This window comes from Haliaeetus leucocephalus, unplaced genomic scaffold (genome assembly GCF_000737465.1).
Source record: "Haliaeetus leucocephalus isolate CR32 unplaced genomic scaffold, Haliaeetus_leucocephalus-4.0 Scaffold1000, whole genome shotgun sequence".
In the NCBI taxonomy this organism is placed as follows: domain Eukaryota; kingdom Metazoa; phylum Chordata; class Aves; order Accipitriformes; family Accipitridae; genus Haliaeetus; species Haliaeetus leucocephalus.
The window spans coordinates 421,360-443,467 of record NW_010973436.1 but is presented as its reverse complement, the minus strand read 5'-3'; the positions used below and the strand labels follow the sequence as shown (position 1 = coordinate 443,467).

Sequence of the window (22,108 nt, the reverse complement as noted above, 5' to 3'; positions counted from 1 at the left end):
GTGAGCTTTGGAAAAAAATGCCATTTTTTAAATCTGTCTGTATAAAAGTTGAAATATTACTGCTGCTTTGGAGTCTGGCAAGAAAACACTCACAGTGGGATGGAAAAATATTTCCTCCTTGTATTTTATAGTCTTATAAATCTCCAGTGTCTTTTCCATCCACAGTGTGGAGGCTGTGATGTGCAGTCATAATACTCAAATAAATGCGGAGACTTGCACTTTCTGTGCCCCCCTGCCACTCAACCCATGGTAATGTTAAAGTGTAATCTGCCCCCCCGCCCCCACTTTTCTCTTCAAAGGGCCAGAATGCACAAAGGCTGTTTTTAAGCGTAGGTTAAACATTTGCATGAAGTGAAGGAGAGATCTTTTGTTTTGCCTGGACTACTGAGCTAGCTGTGAATTGCAAAGCAATCCTTGGCAGCACAGTGGGATTCAAAGCAGAAAATGTACCTCTCTGCTGGAAATCAGTACTTCTTCCAGCCTGCGAACTGTAGAGAAAAGAAAATGACTGTTGTGTTCTAGCAAGGCAGACTACATTGTTTTTGAAGTAGCTCTTATTTATTTGAATTTTGCTAAGGTGCCTCCACTTTCTGAGGCCTTATGGAAAAACCCCACTTTGCTAGTAGTGCCCTTTCCGTGAAAAATTGTTCTCAGATAGCTGTACCAACACCGAAGTCAGAAGGAGAGGAGGAGAAATACTGGAGAAAGGGTAGAACAAAAACCAGTGGGCTGGATGATTCTTCCCCTTTAGTACTGTCTGCCTTAGCCAGAGCAGTCCCCATGTGGGGTTTGCAGATAATTGCTCTCTCCCTCAGAGTTAGTGCATGGGTGGCTGTAAGGGGCCTGGGCAGGTGCTTTTTGCAGGACTTGAGTAGCCTTTTTGAATGACAGAAGCAGGAAAAGTGTAGCTCTAAGGACCCTCCAGGGTTTGCTGGATGGTTGCAAAAGTTAATTAGTCATCTTTACAAGCTAATGGAGATGCTGGACTGGGTAAAGCAGTGTCCTATTGTCAAGGATAACCATCCCAGTGTGTTCTTTTCTTGCTTTCTATAGCTTTGTTCCATTATTGCCAACATATGTTTGTAAGTAAATACATCCCTTTCTATCCTCAAACCAGTGGGCCTGAAGGGGAGTGCTGGCACTGTGATGGAAGTGCCCCATGGCAATGGTTAGTACTTGCACTTTGCCTGTTCTCCCTCTGCAGCCAGTTTCGGGAGGGTGGAAGGAGTGAGCTGCTGGAGAGTGTTGGGTGGATGTCCTGTATGACAAGCCCCTGAGCCATCTTTGAGGTGCTGCCCAGCCACATGGGACAGGCTTGGAGCAGGGGGTATCTGCTAAATGCCACCAACTATAATCCAAAGAGGCATATCCCAAGCACCAAAAAATTTGGCCACAGGACCTTAAATATCCGTAGTGACAAGGTGACAGAGTGATGAGACATGCACTAACTACACTCCTTTGGGCTTTGGGTGGCTGTTACTCAGATGTGAATGGACACACTTGGGTGATGTCTGGGGGGTTCCTGGTCATCGGGGGCCCTGGGAGGATGGGAAAGAGCTGAGCTGGCTCTGGGGAGCATGGCACCGTGTGCACTCTGTGGCTGGAGTCAGACAGTCTCTTGGGTGCTGGGCTTGACTGAGGGATGGATGCTGGATGCAGGAGTGGAACACACTGTGGGAGGCAGCATTGCCTGGCTGCTGGAGCAGGGATGTGCCACCAGGGACCCATTTCTCGCCCCTACATGGCTGCCTGGGACAAGTCGCCTTTCACCGCCTGGCTGTGAGGTTCTGCGGACTTTTTTGTAAAGGGCTCCTCAGTGCCTTGTTGGAAGCACTATGCAAGGCTGAGAGGACATGGCTATCTGGAAGCATGCCCCATCCCTCTCACAAGTTCTTCCACAGCATGCAAGCACCCTGATGAGCCTGGCTGTACAGTGCAGGGACAGAGCCCTGAATTATTTTCTTTTAATGAAGCCACTTTATCTCTTGCATGGAAGGAATGTTTAGGAGCTCTTTTCCTTTTTAATGAGGAAGTGTTACAAGATTCATATAACACAGCTAAATACCACTGGTGGCCATCAGAAAGGAAGCACTGGGGACAGAAATAAAGCAACAATTAATTAAGTAAAATAGCAATATCATAAAACTTCATTGTCAAGACTAGACCATGCATTGCTGAATTATAAGGAGAGTCATCTGCAAAAGCCGCACACAGTAAGAAAGTATGTTCTTGTGCGTTTCACATTTGCACCTCTGTGGTTTGATATTTCAAGACAAACCCAGTGCTTAAGATCTGAGAATGTGAGCCTTTATGAGCTGCTAATAGTCTCATCTGGCACATCTTAGAATCAGTCAGTATTCCCCTCTGGTCCCAATATGTCATCAATACACATATAATTCATGAGGCTGAGACTGTCTTGGAGGCCTGGGAGTCTTTAGTAGGTAGTGGTCTGCTAACAGGGCCAGGAGAGAATATTGTTTGAGACACCAAACGCTTTGATGCCCAGCAAAAGCAGGTCTGTAAGCAGTACTATGGGCCCTGGCGGCAAACCAGGTCTTTTCACAGATGCTGTAATTTGCTGAGCAAACACCCCAACTATAAGCACAAGGACCGTTAAAGTATGGGCTGCATTAATGATGGAAAAACTGACCCAACCAAGAAGAAATTCCTGCAGCAATGACCGTAACATATGGCTCCTTTGTACTGTCTGCCCAGTGTAACCACCAAGTCTACCATGCTTCCAGGAGCCACATCATGCTGGTAGGAATCACACTTGTTAGCCTCTGGCTGGACTTTATACATTGCTAAAGCTTATTCTTAGTCTGTGAAGGATCAGGGCAGGGCAGATGGCAGGAGCAGGGATGCAGGGCTTGTGACTCACTCGCTGGCTGTGTCATAAAGTGTCTGGGTCATCCTGCCTCCCATCACTGCTGTAACACAGAGAACCCAACTGCTCTGGGTCAATATCTGTCTCCAGATCTAGTCCTGCCTGCTTAGGATGCAGGAGGAGATCCTGCAGAGCCCCTGGTTATGGCTGGGTGCACGGTCCTGCTGGGAGCAGGTGAGTCAAGCACTCCCCAGGGACTCAAGCCCTCTCCCCATCTCCTACAGGCACACAGCATGATGTGGTTTTGCCTACAGGGCAAACATATAAACAAAGGCAGTATCCAAGCTGTGTCCTGAAATGCTATTTCCACTCTCCAGCAGTTACAGAGGAAGCAAAGGGGCTCATGCTTTTCTTCACATTATTCTGAGATTCTCTTGCAAAGGGATCACACCAGCTTTCCTCTTGGAGCTGCTGTTGTGCTGTGAGTCTGTGGGTGCAGGTGGTGTGCTTTGCACACTCCTCTGCTGGCCTCGTGCAATAGATTTCATGGAGGTCTTTGCAGAAGTGACTTAGAGCACAGAATAAATTGACTCTTGAACAGAAAGCGCTGCTTATCTCTAACTGTGGAGCCATTTCTGCCCTGCATAGGCTAGCCCCTGTGCTGAGCTCATCATATTTCCCAAACGTGTCCTTTTGTTCATACCTAACCCTGACCTTTGCTGTAGCATCAGGGTATGTGCACAAAAGTAGCACAGACATAGGTCTCTGTCTCCAGCCAGCTGCACATTCCAGTTCTTTGAGTTCCTTCTCTTATTCAGATTAATCCTAGGGTCCTGCCAAAGGCTCCGAACTGCCCAGAAGTCTAATGACCAAGCCACCTTTCAGTAGCCAACTTGGGTAGCCTCCCTCTATAGTCAGCAAGGCCAAATTAGCAAACGTGTCCATGCTGTTGAGGACTGCCAGATCTTTCTGTTAGATTGTGAAGGTTTGGATGTGCCAGATCAGCTCTCTCCAATGCAGTGACACTAACTGAAGCCCATTCACAACAACTGGCCACTAGAGCTGGAGAAGGATCAGTCTGCCTTCCCTGAGGCAGGGGTAACTCCATGGCTAGCAGTAGGACCGCATACTAGCTCGCAGCATGGCCCTGCCCATGGATTGATCACCATTCAGCCCAGTTTACTTACAGTGATTATCAGCATGACCTGGAAACAATTCCATGGTCCTCTTGTGGGGATCGTCCTCCTCAGGGCTCATGTCTTCTGCCTGCCATTGGTTGGACATCTTGAAGAAGCTGCTGCAGCTTCCATAGGCACAGCACTGGTAGGCATAAGGTACCTCGAGGACTCTGCAAAGGGGGAAAGCAGAACTTTGAGGTGCATTGCTTTCATGACCTGACTCTCCATTGCTTTGCACTTTTTGCTTAATTTCGATATGTAACAAAAGCCAGTCTGTCAGGTGATGGTTATGTTGGAACAGGACTTTGCTCTGGTGAAGGACTCCACGTAGGACAGAGTGTGGACCCAAGTCACCCCATGATGTCTCTGCACTGCCCCACTTCTGGCACTTAAGACATTGTCTGTCAATAGAATGTTGTCAAACAGCAGGTTTGGAAACTGCACCAAAGTTCCTGGATAATTCCTAAAAACTTTCTGCAGTTCTCTCTAGACTGAATTAGCTTCTCTTTCCCATGCCCTCTAGCAATATGCCACGTGCATGTGGAGTCTTCTTTTTTTTACCCCAAGGACATTTTTTGCTGGGCATCCATTCTTTTGTTCAAGGTGAGTAACTTCCTGAGAGCTTGAGCAAGTGCAAGGTCCCCCTTGCTAGTTTCTGAAGGTCAGAGAGGCACCTCCAAACTTCAGTTCCATGAGTGTGGCTCAACCCTGCCAGCTCAGGCAGGAAAATCTCAGGTCTCTCAAGTGTAGCAAGTTATTTTAGTATGTCTGATTTCTACTTGAAAGTAGAATTGTTAGTTGTTAATTATAGCATATATTATGAGGTTAATTAAACAGCAGCTGAACATCATCTAGATGAAATACCAGGCTATCAGTCAGCAACTGCGTTTTCTTCAAAGACAGCAAACTCCTGTTTCTTTGCTCGAAGTCAGGAAGACTGCTGATGAGGGCAAAGGAACCTCAGGTTTTCCAGACAATTAAGGTCTTCTGACAAGATCAGTAAATACAATGAAACTCTATATTCTAAAAATATGCTTTTGTTTTAAGTTCCCAAACATTTCTGGCTGAGCCCCGGGAGGCTATGGAAACTCTGTATACAAGCTTGCTTCCTGTTATAAGCTCCAAATTAAATCCTCTTATTGAAAGGTGGTAGGGAGGTACAGGTCCTCCTAGGATGGCTAAGAACTGTTCTTAGATGATGCCTCCAGAAATATGCCCCCAAAATAAGACTACTTAATGGCAGTACCCCCAAATTTAGGAAATGTTAATGGGTCCATTGCCTGGCGTGGTTCAATGAACCACTCCTGCAGACTCAGTCTCTCTGGTACAAATCCAAACCAGCTCCACAGATGTCAATGGAATTAGTTTAGAGGAGACACACCCCTGGAAGTGCTGAACTTGACCCACTCTGCACAAGGGACTGCCATCTTGGGTGTGGAAAGCCCTCCAGAAGCTTCTGGGATCCCCTACCATTTGGAAACCAGTCATGCAACAGATCCCAGCCATGATGAGTGAAAAAAGTCAGAAGGGAAAGCCCTGTAGGCACCATTGCTGAGGCAGATCGAAGTGAGAGCTCCGCACTTTTCATCAGACCTGAGCTATTAAGCCCAATGGTGGTGCAGGGGCCTGTGACTCCAGCACAGTTGCAGGTGTCTAAATTTGAGAAGCTCCAGCATTTGGGAACCTGTACTGGATGAGTGGGAGCATCAGCTCATGCATCCTTGGCTCCAAGGGAACTAGCTGGGAAACCCAAGCAAAAGATGGCTTCACCTCAGGGGAATTTGAGTCATCTGGGCCATGGGCCCCTCAACCTGAGGGCAGGTGCCATGCTGGAGACCCACCACCAAGGGAGGGTCAGGACAGCCAGAGCCTGCAGTGTGATACTGTGCTCCAAGCCTTTTGCAGCCTCATCTTGCTCAGTTTGACCCCTTCAGGCTCCTCATTAATCCATAGCAGACAAGACACGGCCACACAAACAGAGTTTACTGAAGGAAAGCTGGATGTCATTAGCTAGGACTGGCTTCTGGGAATGTTTTCCATTGAGAGGAGCCCTGAGCTGGGCCCACTCTGTGCTTTCCACTTGTGTGTGTGTTTGGGGTGGGGGTGGCAGGCCCAGGAATGCATCACCACTCTCCTGTGGAAGACTTTAAAAGATGAGGCACGTTAGCAGCAGATGAAGCTTCCTCAACCTATTGGCCTAAAAGGATGGAGGAAAGCGTGAGATAAACAAGGAAAGCAGAAGGCTGATTGCTGTAAGCAAATACAGGCTGTGCTGAGTGCCAGAAGTGAAAGAGCCACCACCACCAGTACCTCATTTTGGGGAAGCTCTCCTTGGTGAAGGGCTCAGAGAGAGCTGGGTTGCCTTGGAGCTTCAGATAAGTCAGTCCACCCAAACCATCCAGAGGCAGCGTGACCAGCCGGTTATCAGTCAAGTCCCTGATGAAGGGAAAGCAGAGAGGGAGACTGCGGTCAGTGTTTTGCTGCTAGTGCTATCTCAGCCAAGCAGAGGCTGCCTGCCTTGATTGCTCCCTCAAACATGATGCTGAAATGGGGCTGGGTGCTGCACGGGGACCAAGATCCTCTGGAGATAAATGGATTGATGCTGCAATCCCTGGGGAAAATGAGGGGCGAGTGTTAATGCCCACGCTGAAATTTCTGGGTAGTATCTACCTCCCTGTGCACATATCTGCCCCATGCATCTCTTCCCCCACCACTTCCCCCATAATAGGTCAGGTATGACTGCAACTCCCAGCCCATAAAATACCCAAGAGTCTTAGTGAGGGGGCTGAGGACTGGGGCCCCTCCAGAACCAGCAAAGATGATCTGCAATGACTCTTGCTGAAATGGTCTATCATGCTGATCTTTCAGAAAGCATCTTTCATGCTTTCATAAAGGCAACTAAGGCACTTATGAAAGCATCAGAAAGTAGAGGTTTAAGTGTTCAGGGTGAGAGCATCTTGAAAATGGCCTCTTCTGTGCTTTCATCATCCCTTTAATATTGATAGGAAGCCTTGGGATTTGGTCTGCCCATGTTAGTGCTGAGACATGCACCTCAGCACTGCAGCCTTCTGATATCTAAATGCCAGGTGTCCTGGTAGCTTGGTGAGTCAGTCTGAGGTCCTCAGATACCTGGTCTCCATGGCCCACTCTGAAAGAAATATCACTGCAACTTACAGCTTGGTGAGAGAGTGCAGGGTCACAAAGGCTTCAGGGTGAATAAACTGGATGTAATTCCAGCTCAGGTCTCTGCAAGGCAAGGACATGCCAGTAAGAGGGGTGCAGAGCAGGGCAGTGAAGCTTCTGACACCGGCCTGGTCAAGGGGTTGGATGCAAGAAAATGTGGGATATGTAGCCCCTTGGTCAGCAGCAAGTTCTGTCTCATTGCAGCTCCCTGGAGATAAATATGTTTGGGTCTATATATGGGTGGTTTCTAACAGAGAGCACAAGAGTTTGCCTTGCAGGAGCTCCTCCACTGAGACCAATGGGAAAGGATCCTTTCTGGGTTCATTTCTGTAAATTTGGGGATTTTATGCTAACATACTAAACCTCAGAGCAGTAGACAGGTTATGCCTTAGTGCCAGAGCATCCCTGATGTGGTCACAGTGCTGGGTGCCCAGGCAAGGGCAGATAGGGTCAGGGGCTGTGTGGAAAGTGAACCAAGGTCATCTTAGAGTGTCTCCTGTCATGTAAAGTTCGCTTGGATTCATTGAGGTTCCTCCATAAGCTCTGCTTCCATCTGAGCTAGAGGGCTCAACTCCCTCTGTTATCAGCAGAGAGGAACCAGCATATTAGGAAGCTTTTCTTCTCCTAAGGCTGACTACACAAGCAATCTCCTACATATATGTTCATCTCTCCAGCTCTGAAGGGAGCCAAGTGCCCAGATATGTGCATCACACTGCAAAAGGCTGAAGTTGTGTGAGATGAATCCTTCCCACAGGGACCCAGAACATACCCAAAGGCAAATGATAGAGCTTACACGCTCAGCGGTATGTTTGTGTGACTATAGTGTGGCAGTAGCATGCTCATATTTGCATGCTTGTCTGTAGTGTTACATGTAATATGTGAGTGTTCCTGTGCAGTTATAAACATCGTGTACGTGACACTCATGGGATCTCTAGGAATGCTGGCCTATTAAATGACACTCAAATTGCTGCACCATAGGAAAAAGCTTTTATGCGATTCAGTTCACTTCCTAAAACAACCTCAGATAAAGACCATCAGCACTTAAAGGGCTCTTCCTAAGTGTCACAGGGAGAATCATGCCCTACGGAGCCTTACTAGCTTCTCAAAGGTACCAAGCACTTAAGTGGGCTGTCTACTGCACGGTCACTATGCATGTATGATATGTGCATGCTTGTGTGCACTTAATACATCCAACATATGCTTTTGAGTTGTGGGGAGACAGTCCCAAATCAAATGGGATGTTCTGCCGGGTGTTCCAGGAGTGCATAGGCAAGGATTAGCATGTGTATGGAAAGGGGTGCTAGAGCTCATGCACACCATGGTAAATCCTTGCCATGAGTCCGTGTCTGCATGGGCATTTAGGAGGCAGGTCTCAGTAATGTGTGCTGTGCAACGCACAAGTTGCAGCATGTGGTTAGAGAGTGTGGTGTGGAGTGTCCGCATATGTGGGCAGGAAGGCTGGCAGGTAATAAGTTTGTTTACAGTGGTTGTCTACATGCAGAAAGGAAGCCAGAGGGAAGGTTTGTGCCCTGTTCTTTTGTAAGGGGAAGTGGAAGAGGGACTAGATGGTAAAGCCTCCCAGCAGAGGCAGAGGGGGTGGGGTTGGGAAACTCCACACTGGCCTGGCTGGGTGCTCACAGTTCCCCTTCCCCCAGCAAAAAGCCCAGTTGTTCCCCCTGCCAGACAATACTTACATGGAGCGCAGGGCCATCAGCTGCATAAAGGTGTCTGCTCTGATTTCATGGATCCTGTTGTGCTGGAGACCACTGACAAAACAGAAACTGGTTTGAGAAAATACCTGAAGGCAGCATTCGTACTTTGTAGGGATCTTTGTCCCATGGCAGCAGATGCAAACTGTCACAGTGGAAGTTGTCATTTGCGCTTGGGAGGCCTACTCTAACTTCAAGGGGTAAACAGGATGAGCAACAGAACAGCTCAAAGCCATTCTCTCCTATGGGCTGTTCCAGCGCTCAGCCAGCCTCTCCTTTTGATGCCATCATGGCACAGTAAAGTGCCATTGATGTGCAGTGGTTAAAGGTGCCTCATTATCTCCAAAGCCATGCTGGTTTCCCACTCTGCTCCACCCTAAGCCTTCAGACTGCTTCGTCCAGAGCAAAAGAGGAGATCTCGGAGCCAGTGAGTCAGCAAACAGCTCTGAGTGACCCTTTGGGAAGGACTACATGGTGCTGCCTTTTGCCTTGGTGATGATGAAGGGGGTTTGAGGGCTGAAGGCATCTCAGGTTTTTATGAAGAAAAATCCTGATGCCTTGCTGAACCCACTGTCCACATCCTGCACATGTAATTTCATGAAGTGCCTCAGCCCCTGCACATCTCCCTTCCAGCAGCCTCCTGCACTCCCCAGAGCAGGGGAGGGGGCAGGGTAAGGGCTCACATGGTGTTTGCCGACTGACCTATACAACCCCTACATCTCTCGAGAGACATCTTGATCCAAGCATCCACTTTGTGGGAAACATTAAGTTTTTCAGTTTTCTTTTCCCTAGTGTGGAACAAGGGTGAATATTTTTTAAAATTTCTGCAAAATGCCCATCATGAATTCCCAGACCTGCAGATGTGGTCTCCCCATGTGTGACCTTCTGCAAGGGTGTCCTGGTTTCAGCTGGGATAGAGTTAACTGTCTTCCTAGTAGCTGGTACAGTGCTGTGTTTTGAGTTCAGTATGTGAAGAATGTTGATAACACTGATGTTTTCAGTTGTTGCTCCGTAGTGTTTAGACTATAGTCAAGGATTTTTCAGCTTCTCATGCCCAGCCAGGGCACCTGACCCAAACTGGCCAACAGTGTATTCCATACCATGTGACGTCCCATCTAGTTTAGGAACTGGGAAGTGGGGGGGGCAGGGGATTTCGCCGCTTGGGGACTGGCTGGGTGTCGGTCAGCAGGTGGTGAGCAATTGCACTGCGCATCATTTGTACATTTCAATCCTTTTATTACTGTTGTCATTTTATTAGTGTTATCATTATCATTATTAGTTTCTTCTTTTCTGTTCTATTAAACCGTTCTTATCTCAACCCAGGAGTTTTACTTCTTTTCCTGATTTTCTCCCCCATCCCACTGGATGGGGGGGGAGTGAGTGAGCGGCTGCGTGGTGCTTAGTTGCTGGCTGGGGTTAAACCACGACAAAGGGGAGACAGCCACAGACTAGTGCTCTACTTACAACAGCTCCCTTGGGTGTTTGTTGTGTAGCTAACCTGCTTTCAGACTCAGAAATGATCTTGACTCATCTCACACAAGGACCTGCACCTGATGGCTGTAATATCTCCGCTGGTATTTGGCCCCACATTCCTGTTTCAGAGGCAGGGGCTTGAGGCTCTCATATCTGCTCTACTACTGGTTTCTCAACACTCCATGTAGCCAAGAAGGCATTCCTTGTACATCTAGTTAAGATTTCAAGGGAGGGCCATGGGAAGCTCTGTGCACAAATTTGGGGGTCTCAGGTAGAAGAGCACTGAGTGGGAAAGCTGGAGCTTGGGAAGAAGGGATATTGGAGCAAGCTAGTGAAATATAAGTCAAGGATGTTTAGCTGTGAGGACCACCTGTGTGTTGCAGGTAAAAACCTGCACATTGGCAGTTACAGCAGAGCAACTGGCACACATAAGTTGTTTGCATGCCAGGCTGCACCACCATGCACCACCAGACTTGTTTCCAACGTATTTCCCAGCAGGAAGGCTGATGCCTGGTGGGGGTGGGGCTTACAGGATGATAACTTTGGGCTTAAGGGACCAAATACTCATTTTGTAAGAAAATGTTAATATAAGACACAGTCTGTCTGACTTAAGTAGTCTGAAAGAGGGATTTACTGCACTTTGATGTTAATCATAAGTCTGAATTTGGCATATTATAAAATATTGTAAGAAGCAATTTAGGCACAATGAGTGAAACTACAGTTTTGGAGTTCTGAAAGTTTGTCCATTTTTTGATGTATTTTCTATTTTTTTAAACATTTTCCTGGTGGCACTTTAGCTAAAATACATCCAGCTCTAACTTTGTCCTCAGAGCTCCTGAAGAGCCAGCACAGGCTATGTAACTCTCATTTTCATGTGATTTCAGTGTCCCGATGTGTGGTTTTGCTAAGGATCAATGAAATGGTCTGGCCATCCAGGCTGGGGTGCTGCAGAGAGCAGGGACAACCTCTCCAGTGTATTTTTGTGGGGATGCTGCTCCCACACATCTACTCTTCCAGGTTTCAGAATTCTATAAAAAATCATGGAGTCTATTTTATTTTTTTTTTTTCTCAAAAAGGCCAAGAACTTCTGTTAGATTTGAAATGTAGGGCCAGATCTCCAGACACCTTGAACTGAACGTGAATAACTCTGTTTCAGAGCAACAGAGGTGCCTCCCAGGGTCCAGAGAAGACCCAATACAAGTACTAAATGAGGAAAGCATCAATCTTCTCCACAGAGTGGCTAGCCCTGAGCAGTGTGGAAAAGAGCTGCTTTGTGCCCAGGGGATGAGACCACTCCTTGAAGCAGAAGGTTTTTATAGTAGAGATAAACCCCATTCTAGATTAGCTCATATTGGGACTTGAATTAGTGAAGTAAAATTCAGTGCTGTCACATCCTACTTATGTTTGCTGTGGCTGGGACCTCCGAAAAGACCCGAGAGAATTAAGCTCCTATGCACAGGGGATGTATTTTTATTCTGTATTTGCACAGGGGCAAAGTGTGGTGCTCTGGTCCACTTACAGTCCAAATAGTGAGTTATAAAGCTCAGCTTTCCCAGTGCTTGGTGAAGGTTGACTTTTGTGTTTGGGAGCTGCCTCTATCCCCAAATCAGCCCCTTTTCCCCAGAGCATAGCGCAAGTAAGGGCATCTCTTTACTCACAGCTCCTCCAGTTGCTGACACCGGTGGAAACTGGGCAGATCTTCAATTTGGTTGTATGACAGTTCTCTGCAGGGGAAGGACCAGCACAGAAATATTATGAGATCAAAAGTGAGTGCCCCTGACCCCTCCCTTGGAAAGCAGATATTGCTGGATAGGGGGATTACATGACTTCCATTTTGCACAGCTGCAGAGAGCAGTAACCCCAGGTGAGGGGGATCTCCACTCTGCACACACCTGACCCTTGCTCTGAGCATCTTTGTGCAAGGCAAGGCAAGGATTGCTCAGTGGTTTACCTACTTATCCAGCCCCAGCCCAGCTTCATCCAGCACAAGCTGCAGACTGATGGAGCTGCTTCTACAACTGGGGTGGGCTTTTTCTCCCCAGCCCCAAGTCAGCTGTGAAATGCATCCATGCCAAATTCTGGATGCACAGCCTTGCTTTTCTGTGGGCAAAGCAGAGAGGTATTTGTGCCAGAGCTCCCATCCTGCTGTTGTGGATGGGGGAACTCACAAAAGCTGCAGATGTGCTTTCAGAGCCTGGGGAGGTTTTGGCCAGCAGAGCAGCCAGCCAGCTGCCTTGCCTCCTTGCTGGCACAGCAAACCCAACTGCCCATCACCTGCTCTCCATTCAGCCTTTCCTGGCTCCTCCCCAGGGTTAGGGAAGGGGTTGTGGCACAGGCAGGGATTTGGTACAGGACATTACAGACTGTGAAAATCTTTGTTCCGAATTCTTTCAAGTGCTGCCACTTGAAAGCAATTCCCAAGAAACTCCTGTTCCCACTGCTTCATAGCCCAGTGGCATGTCAGCATCCAAGGTAGGGTGACTTGGTAGTCAGAGGAAAACCTATGCTGGCACAGATTAATGTGAATTTATTAAAACTGAAATGGTCTGGGTAAGGAGTAATGCTTAAAATCAGCTTTTTCCCTCACCAGCAAAGGCTGGATTTGTGGCTGTTTGAGGGAATTTGCCCCAGGGTAAAAAGTTGTGTATGTGGCCTCTCTGCCAACTTTCCAAACACAGTTTCCATCTTTCTGCCAATAAGTTGCTGCTAAAGCATTTCAATTATTTATTTTTTTTGCCAACCCCCTCTCCACCAGTTTTCCATGGAGGGGAGGAGAAGGGAGGAAAAAGCAAGCAAAAGTTTTGGGCTTGGCTCTGGAGACTATCACCCAGTATGGAGAAAGAGCTATGGTGTCAGTCACTTTTCCCTAGACTCTGTGTCAATCCACTGGGCTTGACAGGGTGGTGCCTTAGCTAGATGGTGATGGAAGGAGAATGCAGCCCCAGGATTTATTTCTGGATCCTCCAGAGAGAGGGTAACCAGATGCAGCCCAATATGTACCAGCAGAGCAGCCTCAGTCACTGAAACTGTGTTGAGGACACATCAGGATGAAGGTACTGGTGGCATCAAGGGACTTTAGCTCTGCTCAGGGAAGCTTCAGCTATTTCTGCTTGACAGGAAAGACAAATCTGTCTCCTGAGCCACAGAAGCTCTGGAAAAATGCCGCAGGATGATGTCAGGTTGATGCCAAGCTCAAGCTTGGCAATGCTGCCCTGCCTGAGTGTGCTGGGGTCAATGCCCACACACAGACCAGCATCGCAGCATGGCCACAAGCCTCATGCACCTGTGGTAGCTCTTACAGCCCCCGTGCAAGATCTCTGCAGAAAATCTGCAGCATGATGTGAGCAGCTGGAGGTCAGAAATGTGGCATTAACTGTATCATCTGTGTTCAGACATGTCACAGTCATAATGGCAACCTGACGAACTGCTGAGGGGCTGGCAAAGTCTGGGAAAGAAGTGAGAACAATCACTATATCTGTGGGGACATAAGGTCAATGCATTTCAAAGGCAAGAGACATGTAAACATGCACAAACATTGGCCCACATACCCTCTCTTCAAACTCTGAAAGCAATGCAATTAATGTCAGTAAAATTAACTGGGAAAGAGGAACAAGGAACAAGGTGGGGTGTCCCAATAAAACTCTTTCACAGGGAGGGGGCAGACATGAAGAACAGGCTCTGCTGTGAAGTTTTACAGTCTGATAACTTGCAGACATGTACAGAGCACTTGGGACCCTACAGCCTGGGCCATTCCAAAGGCTACACTTTGGTGACAAGATGTCCATTGAATTGGTCCAGATGTCTAAAGATGAGATATCTTCCCTACAGGGACAGCTGGAGCCAAAATGCTGTGATCTGCTAAGTTACAAATTGTATCCTTTTATTTTTACGTTCTTTTGTTTCCAATTTCTGTGATCAAGAACTCACTCCTGTTGCTTTCCTGGAACAAACTTGTTTTCATTTTCAGCTTGCTTGTATAAAGACTGATGAGAGGCAAGCCTCTTGCTTGCCCTAAGGCTGCAAACTTGTATAAATCTGGCTCATGACTCATTTCCTGAGGATGTCTTTGACTGCAGACAAGGTTGGGGATCTCAGGAATGAGGGGTGTGATTCCTGAGGAGATGCAAGAGTCTTTCCAAGATGCTGATTTCATCAGGTACCAAGTAAAAAAAAAAACCCCCCCCCCCCCCCCCGCCCCCAGTCAGCATCATTCAGTGCCTTGTCAAGCAGGTGGAGCCAAAGCAACTTAGAGACTCTGAGAAAAAACCCTGACCTGCCACTGCTGCACCATGTGAGGGGCCATGGCCATGTGGCCTTGCAGGTCCCCATCAGGTCAGGCCTGTCCCCTCCTGGAGTGTGAACAGGATTGTTCCTCCAGATGATGGGACTTGCTGGAGCTCCAACTGCAGTAAGCCAACATTGGGGCAGAGCATTGTGTGAAATGTGATTTACCCCTGGCTTTTGTGCTTTGTATATGGAGGAGCTCTGAAATGCTGCTGCTGTTCCTACCCACCACACTTTGCACCCTCTCTACCTCCCTTGCATGGGGCAGACAGTTCCCACTGGTGCAGAGCAAGGAGGAGGCAAATGTGGATATGCCTTATTGCTTGCAGCCCTGAGTCCAGAGCATCACACTGGGATGAAGCAAGCAAGTTCAAGAACATGCAGAGCTCAAGGTAGTGCCTAAGAAGGCGGTGTTTTCTGCATGGAAAAGATAATGGGAACAAGAACCACAGGATGGTCTTCCATAGCTGGTCCCGTCCCTGAGCTAGACAAGAAGAAAGCCCAGTTTCTGATGGCACTTTTCTAAAGACCAGGCAGGACAAAGAAATGTATTACTCACAGGACTCGGAGGCTGGGCAGCTGCTGGCACATCCCTCTGGGGAGTAAACGGATGCCTGCCCGGGTCAAGGTCCTAGAGGAGTGGTGGAGAGAGAAGAAACGGTGTTACTGAGAGCCAGCACCCAGACTGCGACCTGCAAGCCCAGCTATTGGTCCCAGATGGTGGCAGGAGAGACAATATCAATGGGATAATGAAATACCTGGAAGGAAACAAAAACTGACTTTGAAATGGGCACTGCTGCTGGACCTGGTAAAGACGAATGTGCCTATAAGAAATTCTGGGATGTTGCTGAGTAATGAATTCACTGCTGTCCTTGGCCACATTGAGGGCAGGTGGCAGTGCCGTCTGTGGCATGCTCTGTCAGTTCTGCATTGTCCAGACTGGTGATCTGCCTGGAGCCATGACTGCCTCAGAAACCCATGTATGGAGGATGGATAGTGTGTCCCTGGGTCCTTGAGACAGGGCATGTCACACTACTGGGCTGGAGTGCTCAGCTGTGCTCCTGGTTTGAGCACAGTGTGTGGACCAGTACCCTAGAAAGGAGAAGAGTGGGTGGCCAGAGACAGCATGTCCTCCAGGCTCCTGCTCTCCTGGGTCTGGTGGTATGAGGATGGGACTAGACTGGTTCCAGGAGCCCCCAGCCTGGGTGGCAGATACGTGGCAAATACAGCAGATGTTTCCTGCACTCCACTACCAGTGCTGGTCCCAGGATGGGCAGAGACGCTGGGTCTCAGCAGACCACACTGAAGCACTGCACCCAAAGGCTCATTCCTTCACAGATGCAGAAGGAAAGGAAGAAAAACAAAAATCAAAAAAAGATTGGAGTACACTCAACAGTACCGAGAGAGCAACTCACGGAGAGGAAAGCTGCTTTCAGGAGCCACAGGGGTGAAACGAAGCAGAGAGGCGAGTGACCAGGGAGAGGCAGGGCTGAAGACAACCAACTGCACAGCACTGTGAAAGTTGTCCTCGCTGAAACAGCCTGGACCGCCTTGAATGAGGAAGAGCACAAATAGCAGGGTAAAAGGGAGAGAGTTGCCACTCACAAAACTTCTAGGCTGGTGGTGCCTTTAAGGTCTGGGAATTCTCTGATGTCTGTTGCACCATTGAGCGACCTGCAGAGAAATGAGGGTGAAGTGAGATGGACAGAGAACACAGAAGCAAGTACAGCTGCCCAAGGTCCCAGACCCATCAGCCATGGTGGCAAATCTGCTTCCTCACATGTAAATGGGGTGATCAGAGGCCCAGATCCAAAGGTGCTCCTGTCATCAATGTGCCACTGCCAGCTGGGTGGTGGAGCAGACGTCTCAAGCAGTGCAAACACAGTAAGCCAGAGTTGGGCATTTCTATGCAAGGAGGCTTGGCAAGCTCTGACCCTCCCCCAACCACTGACATTCTTGGCATGATCTCTACCCAAATTAAATAAAAAAAATCCCAAACAATTACCATGGGGAATGTAAGCAGGCATCCCACCCAAGCCTCACAGAGTCTATGCATCTGGAGCTGAAGAATGCATGAGTATTTGAAGGATTTATTTTATTTGCCTGAGTGTGTGTTCCTGCAATGAAAGGCTGGGTGAGGCTTATAAACAGAGATTTTGAGGTTGCCTCTGCCTCTTTAGTGCTGTGCCACAACAGGTTAGCTGAAAAAACAGCCAGTCCAGGCCAGCCAATGTGGAGCAGCTGTTGTGGTCCAGATGGTGCCCACCACATGGTGGTGGCCCTGGGGCAGGCTTAGGGCCAACATGTGAAGGAAGCTTGTCACTGATGGCTGCCCAGTAAGATTATTTGTGCCATGGTGTCTGTGTTATGGGACATGTGTTCCTCTGCTTCTCCACCTTGTGGAGGAAGGCAGATGTCTTCAGTGTCCTTGGGTTTGGGCAACTACACAACAGCGCAGGGTTTGCTTGAGCAGCATGCAGCAAAAGTTGTGGCACTTGTGAGTGTGGTCTTTGCTGGTGCTGATGCAGCTCTGGATACCCTAGAAGACTCCAGTGCCTGTCAGCTGGGTGGGCAGGAGGAATAAATTGCTCCCTCCAAAATTCCCTTCTCAAAATTATTCTTCCTCAGCAGAAAACATCTGCATTGTCTATTCCTTGGCTCATTGCCATTGGGACTGGCTAGAAGAGTGGCACCATGATCATCTCTTGCACAAGGGCTCTAGAAAAAAGGAAGGGAGAAGGCCACTAAGGTGTCCAGCTCACAGGGTTTGGACCTTGGATGTTACCTCTCTGAGGATGTGCTTGGTGAACTTACAGAGTGTGGAGCTTTGGCAAGTACTGGAAAGCAGACTGTCCAACAAACTGGATGGGATTGTCATAAAAATGGCTGCAAAGGAAATGAGTAACTGGTCAGATTCTGCTGTGCATGAAGAGAAGATGCTATCACAGGTTAAGAGCATTGGAGCAACTAGTAGTATGCTATGTAGGAGGTGCTGGCTATCCTGTGAGAAATCCTTGTTTTCCAGATAAGCCCAGGCTCTCCCACTAGCCTGTTTTGGCTGAACATTGTTACAACTGAGGTCTCCTACTGCTCTGAAAGGGCCCTTTAGGGTCCTGATGAACCAGGCAGGCTAGAAAGATGCAAAGCCCTCCTTCAACCCTGCTATAGTGCTGTAGCCCTGCTGGGAAACACCTTGCACTTGATGACACCTCCTCTGATCTTACATATCCACAGCACCAGCATCTTTCCTACTTGTCACAGTCAGTGGAGAGAAGTGAACTCTTCTTGGATCCAACCAGCTTTAGGAGTTGAATCACCTCCTACAAGAAGGACTTCCCTCCACAGACTGTGAAAGACTTTAGATGGGCAGATCCAATGGAGACGTGAGTATTCTGGATGTGTCCTACCCCCATGTCACTCCAAGGATGGTGCCCAAGGAACGTGGGGATGAGGCTAGTTTGTTTTGACTGGAGCAGTGACTGTTTTCACCCAGTGTCACCATGGCTTTCCAGATGTTGGTATTTCTGTAACTTAAGTCCCAAACTGGCCAAGCAGAGCTTTTGTTACTTGCCATGGTTTCCAATATCAGTGTGGTCCAGGGAAGAACGGTCCAAAAATGTCTACCTGTGTCTGGGTCAGAGGGGAAATGAGCTGACAACTGAGTGTATTTATCTGCAGAACTTTGTATCCATGGGTCTGAGTAGACACACAATGATCTGGTGCCAGCTCCACGACACATATAGCTACTGCTGTAGCTGCCTAGCAGCTTTTCTAAGGACAAGGAATAAACACAGGCAGATGTCAACCAGGGCTTAGAAAATCCTGTTATGCACAGCAAGATTTCCATGCAGACCACCCATATATTGTTCCTTCATTGTTATCACCCTGTACCGCAGCAAAGTTCAGCTGTGGGGAAAGGAGAACCCATGGCAAAAAAACTGAGGCGTAGCTGAGAAGGAGCTAATTTCAGCTTGCGTTGGCCCATATACAACAAATGTCAAATTGCAGTCATGCTGACAACTGTCAGAAATCCCAACCAAAGACATCAGGAAATGCCCGTTTCTGGGGGATATAAGGATTTAGGAAACATTGTTTAATTTTCTTACATTGTTTGGAGAAGGGGATTCCCAACAAATGCATTCTCTGGAATAGCTTTGATGTTGTTGTTATGAAAACCGCTGTTGGGAGAAACAAATATCTTGATATTAATGGATGAGGAAGGCTTGGAGACACCTTCTTTCCTCAACACTTTTAAAGGCAGAGCAATTTCAAAACACACATAAAATAGATGTGCACTCTGTTCCAGCTGTAGCATCATCCCACCAAGTGAACAAGGTCTGTCCTTTGGCAGAACAAAGCCCTCATTCTGCTGTATTTACTCTGTGTATAATTTGGTGCTCCATATGTCACTCCACTGAACCCACCAAGAACTTAAGGGTTAACAATTTACAGGTCAGGAAACAGAAGCAAACAAAATACACTTATTTTATACCCTCCAGGAATTACAATTTTTATGGATGGTCTCCATTATATCTCCAAACCTGTTAACCAGAGTGCAGCCTATCATGAATTATTGGCCCATGTGACTTTAAAGTACTTGTAGAGCTAGCTGTGATATTTTTGGTTAAGCTTGAAAATTGCTATCAGCAAAATTTTGCAGCAGAATAGAGCTCTGTGGCCACAGTCTGATCTCCTGTACATCAAAGGCATCCACGGTATCCTGTGTCCAGGACCAAGACCAGGCTCTGGGTGATGCCCAGGTTGTTTAATCCTAGAGGAGTCTGTGAGTGATTAGTTGGATGGCTGTTTGAAATTTGCCTTTTATTTAGTGACGGGCATTTCAAAAGCCATCTCAAAGTGGATTAAGGATCTTATTTTGAGTGTCAGAGTAATGCTGATATCTGGTCTGATCAGAGAAATCTCCTGAGAATTCTTCTAGTAAAAGAAAATAGTGTCAGATTTTTACTCCAAGCCTTCCAGAAGCACCAAAGCATCTGCTTTTGTCCCACCCCAGCCTGTCACCAGTGTGACACAGTCTTAGGATCCACAGGAACCATGGATCCACATCAACTTGACTTAACCTCATCTTGGGGCTTCTAGCTTCATGGATGTTAAGTGGGATGGTTTCCCATTTTTAGTGTCTCCCAGGCTGACCAGTTAGAGGACAGAGAGCTAGCCACTAAAATGGTCATAAACTTTTGTAATTTTGTAATTTTTTTTGTAAAAATTTATTTTTATTTTTTGTAAAATAAATTTGTCCTAAGGGAGATCAGTTTCTGCACATCAGAGGAAGTGGCACAGGGCCTGCAGAAGCCATGGCCTCACAGTAACACAGGTAACTCCATGGTTGTGGTCCCAAGCTGGGGAATGGACATTAGAAGTAGCTGGAGATCAGATGGACTTTGAGTCCCTCAGATGCCACAGGAGAATGAAGAGCTGCAGGAGGAAACTCCTCCAAGGCTGATGGGGGATCTACCACTCCCCAGCCGTGGAGTGCAGAGGCTGATGGTGACATGATTAAAGCTGATGGAAACTGAGGGGATAAACTGCTTGTATGTGCATAGCAGAGAGGGCTGGGAAAGACAAAAGAGAGGCCTGGATTGAGTGCTGTCCTCAAGTCAGAGCACACGCAATGCTTTATTGGTCACACTCTGTCGGGGAATGCTTTTGAAAAGGAATAAATAGAAAATCTCACAGCTCCTGCAGTCGGCCCAGCGTCCTGATAGCCCCAGGGAATTCCAACAGCTCATTGTAGTTCAGATCTCTGAAAGACAGAGAAGGGAAAAACAATCATTAACGTTGCTGTAGGAACTCAACCGAGTGTATCTGTGCTTTGAAGGCATGGAAACTTAGTTGTTAAGCATGGGAGACAGGTTTTTCCTACCATGCTGATCCAGCCGCTGCCTGGAAACAAAATCTGACACGTTCCTGCAGCAGGAATATTCCCTGCTAGGAGCACTGTCAGGCGAGAGCCAGTCCAAGCCATGGCTGCTGCTGTCTGGACTGCTTCCCCCCTAAGTCCCTCCGTGCCTGGTGCCGGACTGTGCTGCTGCTTCACATCTCTAGAGTGCTGCATCCCCCTCTCCCAGGAACTCACCCCCAGGGGCTTTGGCTGAGAGTAATTTTTACTGCCTTTCCAGGTCAAAATGGGATTTTATGAAGGACAAGAAACACAAGAGCACCTTCAGTTGTGTGGGCCCCATGAAAGGGCTTCTATGTGCCCCCTCACCCTGCGGTGCAGAGGAGATCAGGGGACCATTCCCTTGGTGCTTCTCCTGGGGACGCTGGATGTCCCTGCTGCTGGGACATGTTGTGACTGGGACCAGTGGGAAGAGCGGGCTATGGGAAGGCCTAGGACTTTTTCTGATGGTTGGGGTGAACCCCACACTGGAAACTGTGAGCCAAAGGTGGAAGTGATGTGCAAAGAAGTATTGACACTGCTGAGCATTAAGTTTAATTTGCAGTATAATGAATTAAGTAAAATATAATATGTTGGTCATAATGACAAGTGTAGAGTTTACCTGCCCTGACTTGGCAACCGAAAGAGACATCTGAGCCTGAATGAAACCTTGTGGGCTGTATTTGTTCTCCAAGGATGGGCTGGTGCCTCCAGAAAAGGATTTATTTGAGCTATGGGGCACTGCTGGCAGCCTGGGAGGAACTGCCCACTGAAGGTACTGATCCTGCTGTTGACTGGAGGGGACCCATGGAGACTGGCTGGGCTTTAGATATGTAGCACTCCTCCTCTGGCATGCTCAACAGTTTCCTTTGAAAGGCAGTTCCAGCTGAAATGGTAAGGTTTGACCCCATCCTGGCCATCCCACAGACCAAGACACTGAAGTCTGAAAACCATGCGACTGCTTCCTACCTGCATGAAACTCACTGAGTTTTAAGTGGTAGATACTTTAGAACATGAGGGTAATTACTGGCTCCTGGAGATTACTGTATAATTACACTTAATGGACCTTAAAGTAATTACCATGTAACCTGGATTGTGGTTTATGGAACAGAAATAACCATGCATTTACACAGCAATGAGTTGCTGCCCAATTACCTTGTAATTCTCATCCTCTGGGCCCAGGCATGGTAATTACATCATGATCTCGCTTGGCCCCCCTCTCTCTTACATAGGCTTCTCCTTTACCAGTGTCCCTGCTTGGGAATTACTCTACAGCACCGTCTCAGCTTTGCCCTGTAGGTATTTACACAGTAAATCAATCCAGAGAGTCTCTCCAAATTGGGCTTCCCTTGTGCCTTCCAGGACTCCAGGCTTATATGACTTGTCCTAGGGAATACTTACCAGGCAATTACAAGGTAGGCAACAAAACCAGAAGAAAAATACTGAATGAGGTTGTCTTGGGTGGATTTTGTCTTGTGTAGCCATGACAAGTTCCATAACAGACCTTGTTACTAGATTCCCTTTGCAGCCCAGGGGATGTGGCAGGTCCTGCTAT

General features: G+C 47.8%; 1 protein-coding gene across 1 annotated transcript in view; it reads right to left on the bottom strand.

The window, feature by feature from the left end:
• Positions 1-22,108, bottom strand: part of LGR6 (leucine-rich repeat containing G protein-coupled receptor 6) — a 148,982-nt gene that overhangs the window by 4,647 nt on the left and 122,227 nt on the right. Inside the window, exons 7-16 of the mRNA XM_010584747.1 lie at positions 20,350-20,418; positions 18,761-18,832; positions 17,469-17,540; positions 16,260-16,328; positions 15,214-15,285; positions 12,029-12,094; positions 8,883-8,954; positions 7,180-7,251; positions 6,316-6,441; positions 4,015-4,175 (exon numbers count right to left, since the gene is read on the bottom strand). Of these exons, the coding sequence (XP_010583049.1) occupies positions 4,015-4,175; positions 6,316-6,441; positions 7,180-7,251; positions 8,883-8,954; positions 12,029-12,094; positions 15,214-15,285; positions 16,260-16,328; positions 17,469-17,540; positions 18,761-18,832; positions 20,350-20,418 (851 nt within the window). The remainder of the gene's footprint in view (positions 1-4,014; positions 4,176-6,315; positions 6,442-7,179; positions 7,252-8,882; positions 8,955-12,028; positions 12,095-15,213; positions 15,286-16,259; positions 16,329-17,468; positions 17,541-18,760; positions 18,833-20,349; positions 20,419-22,108) is intronic.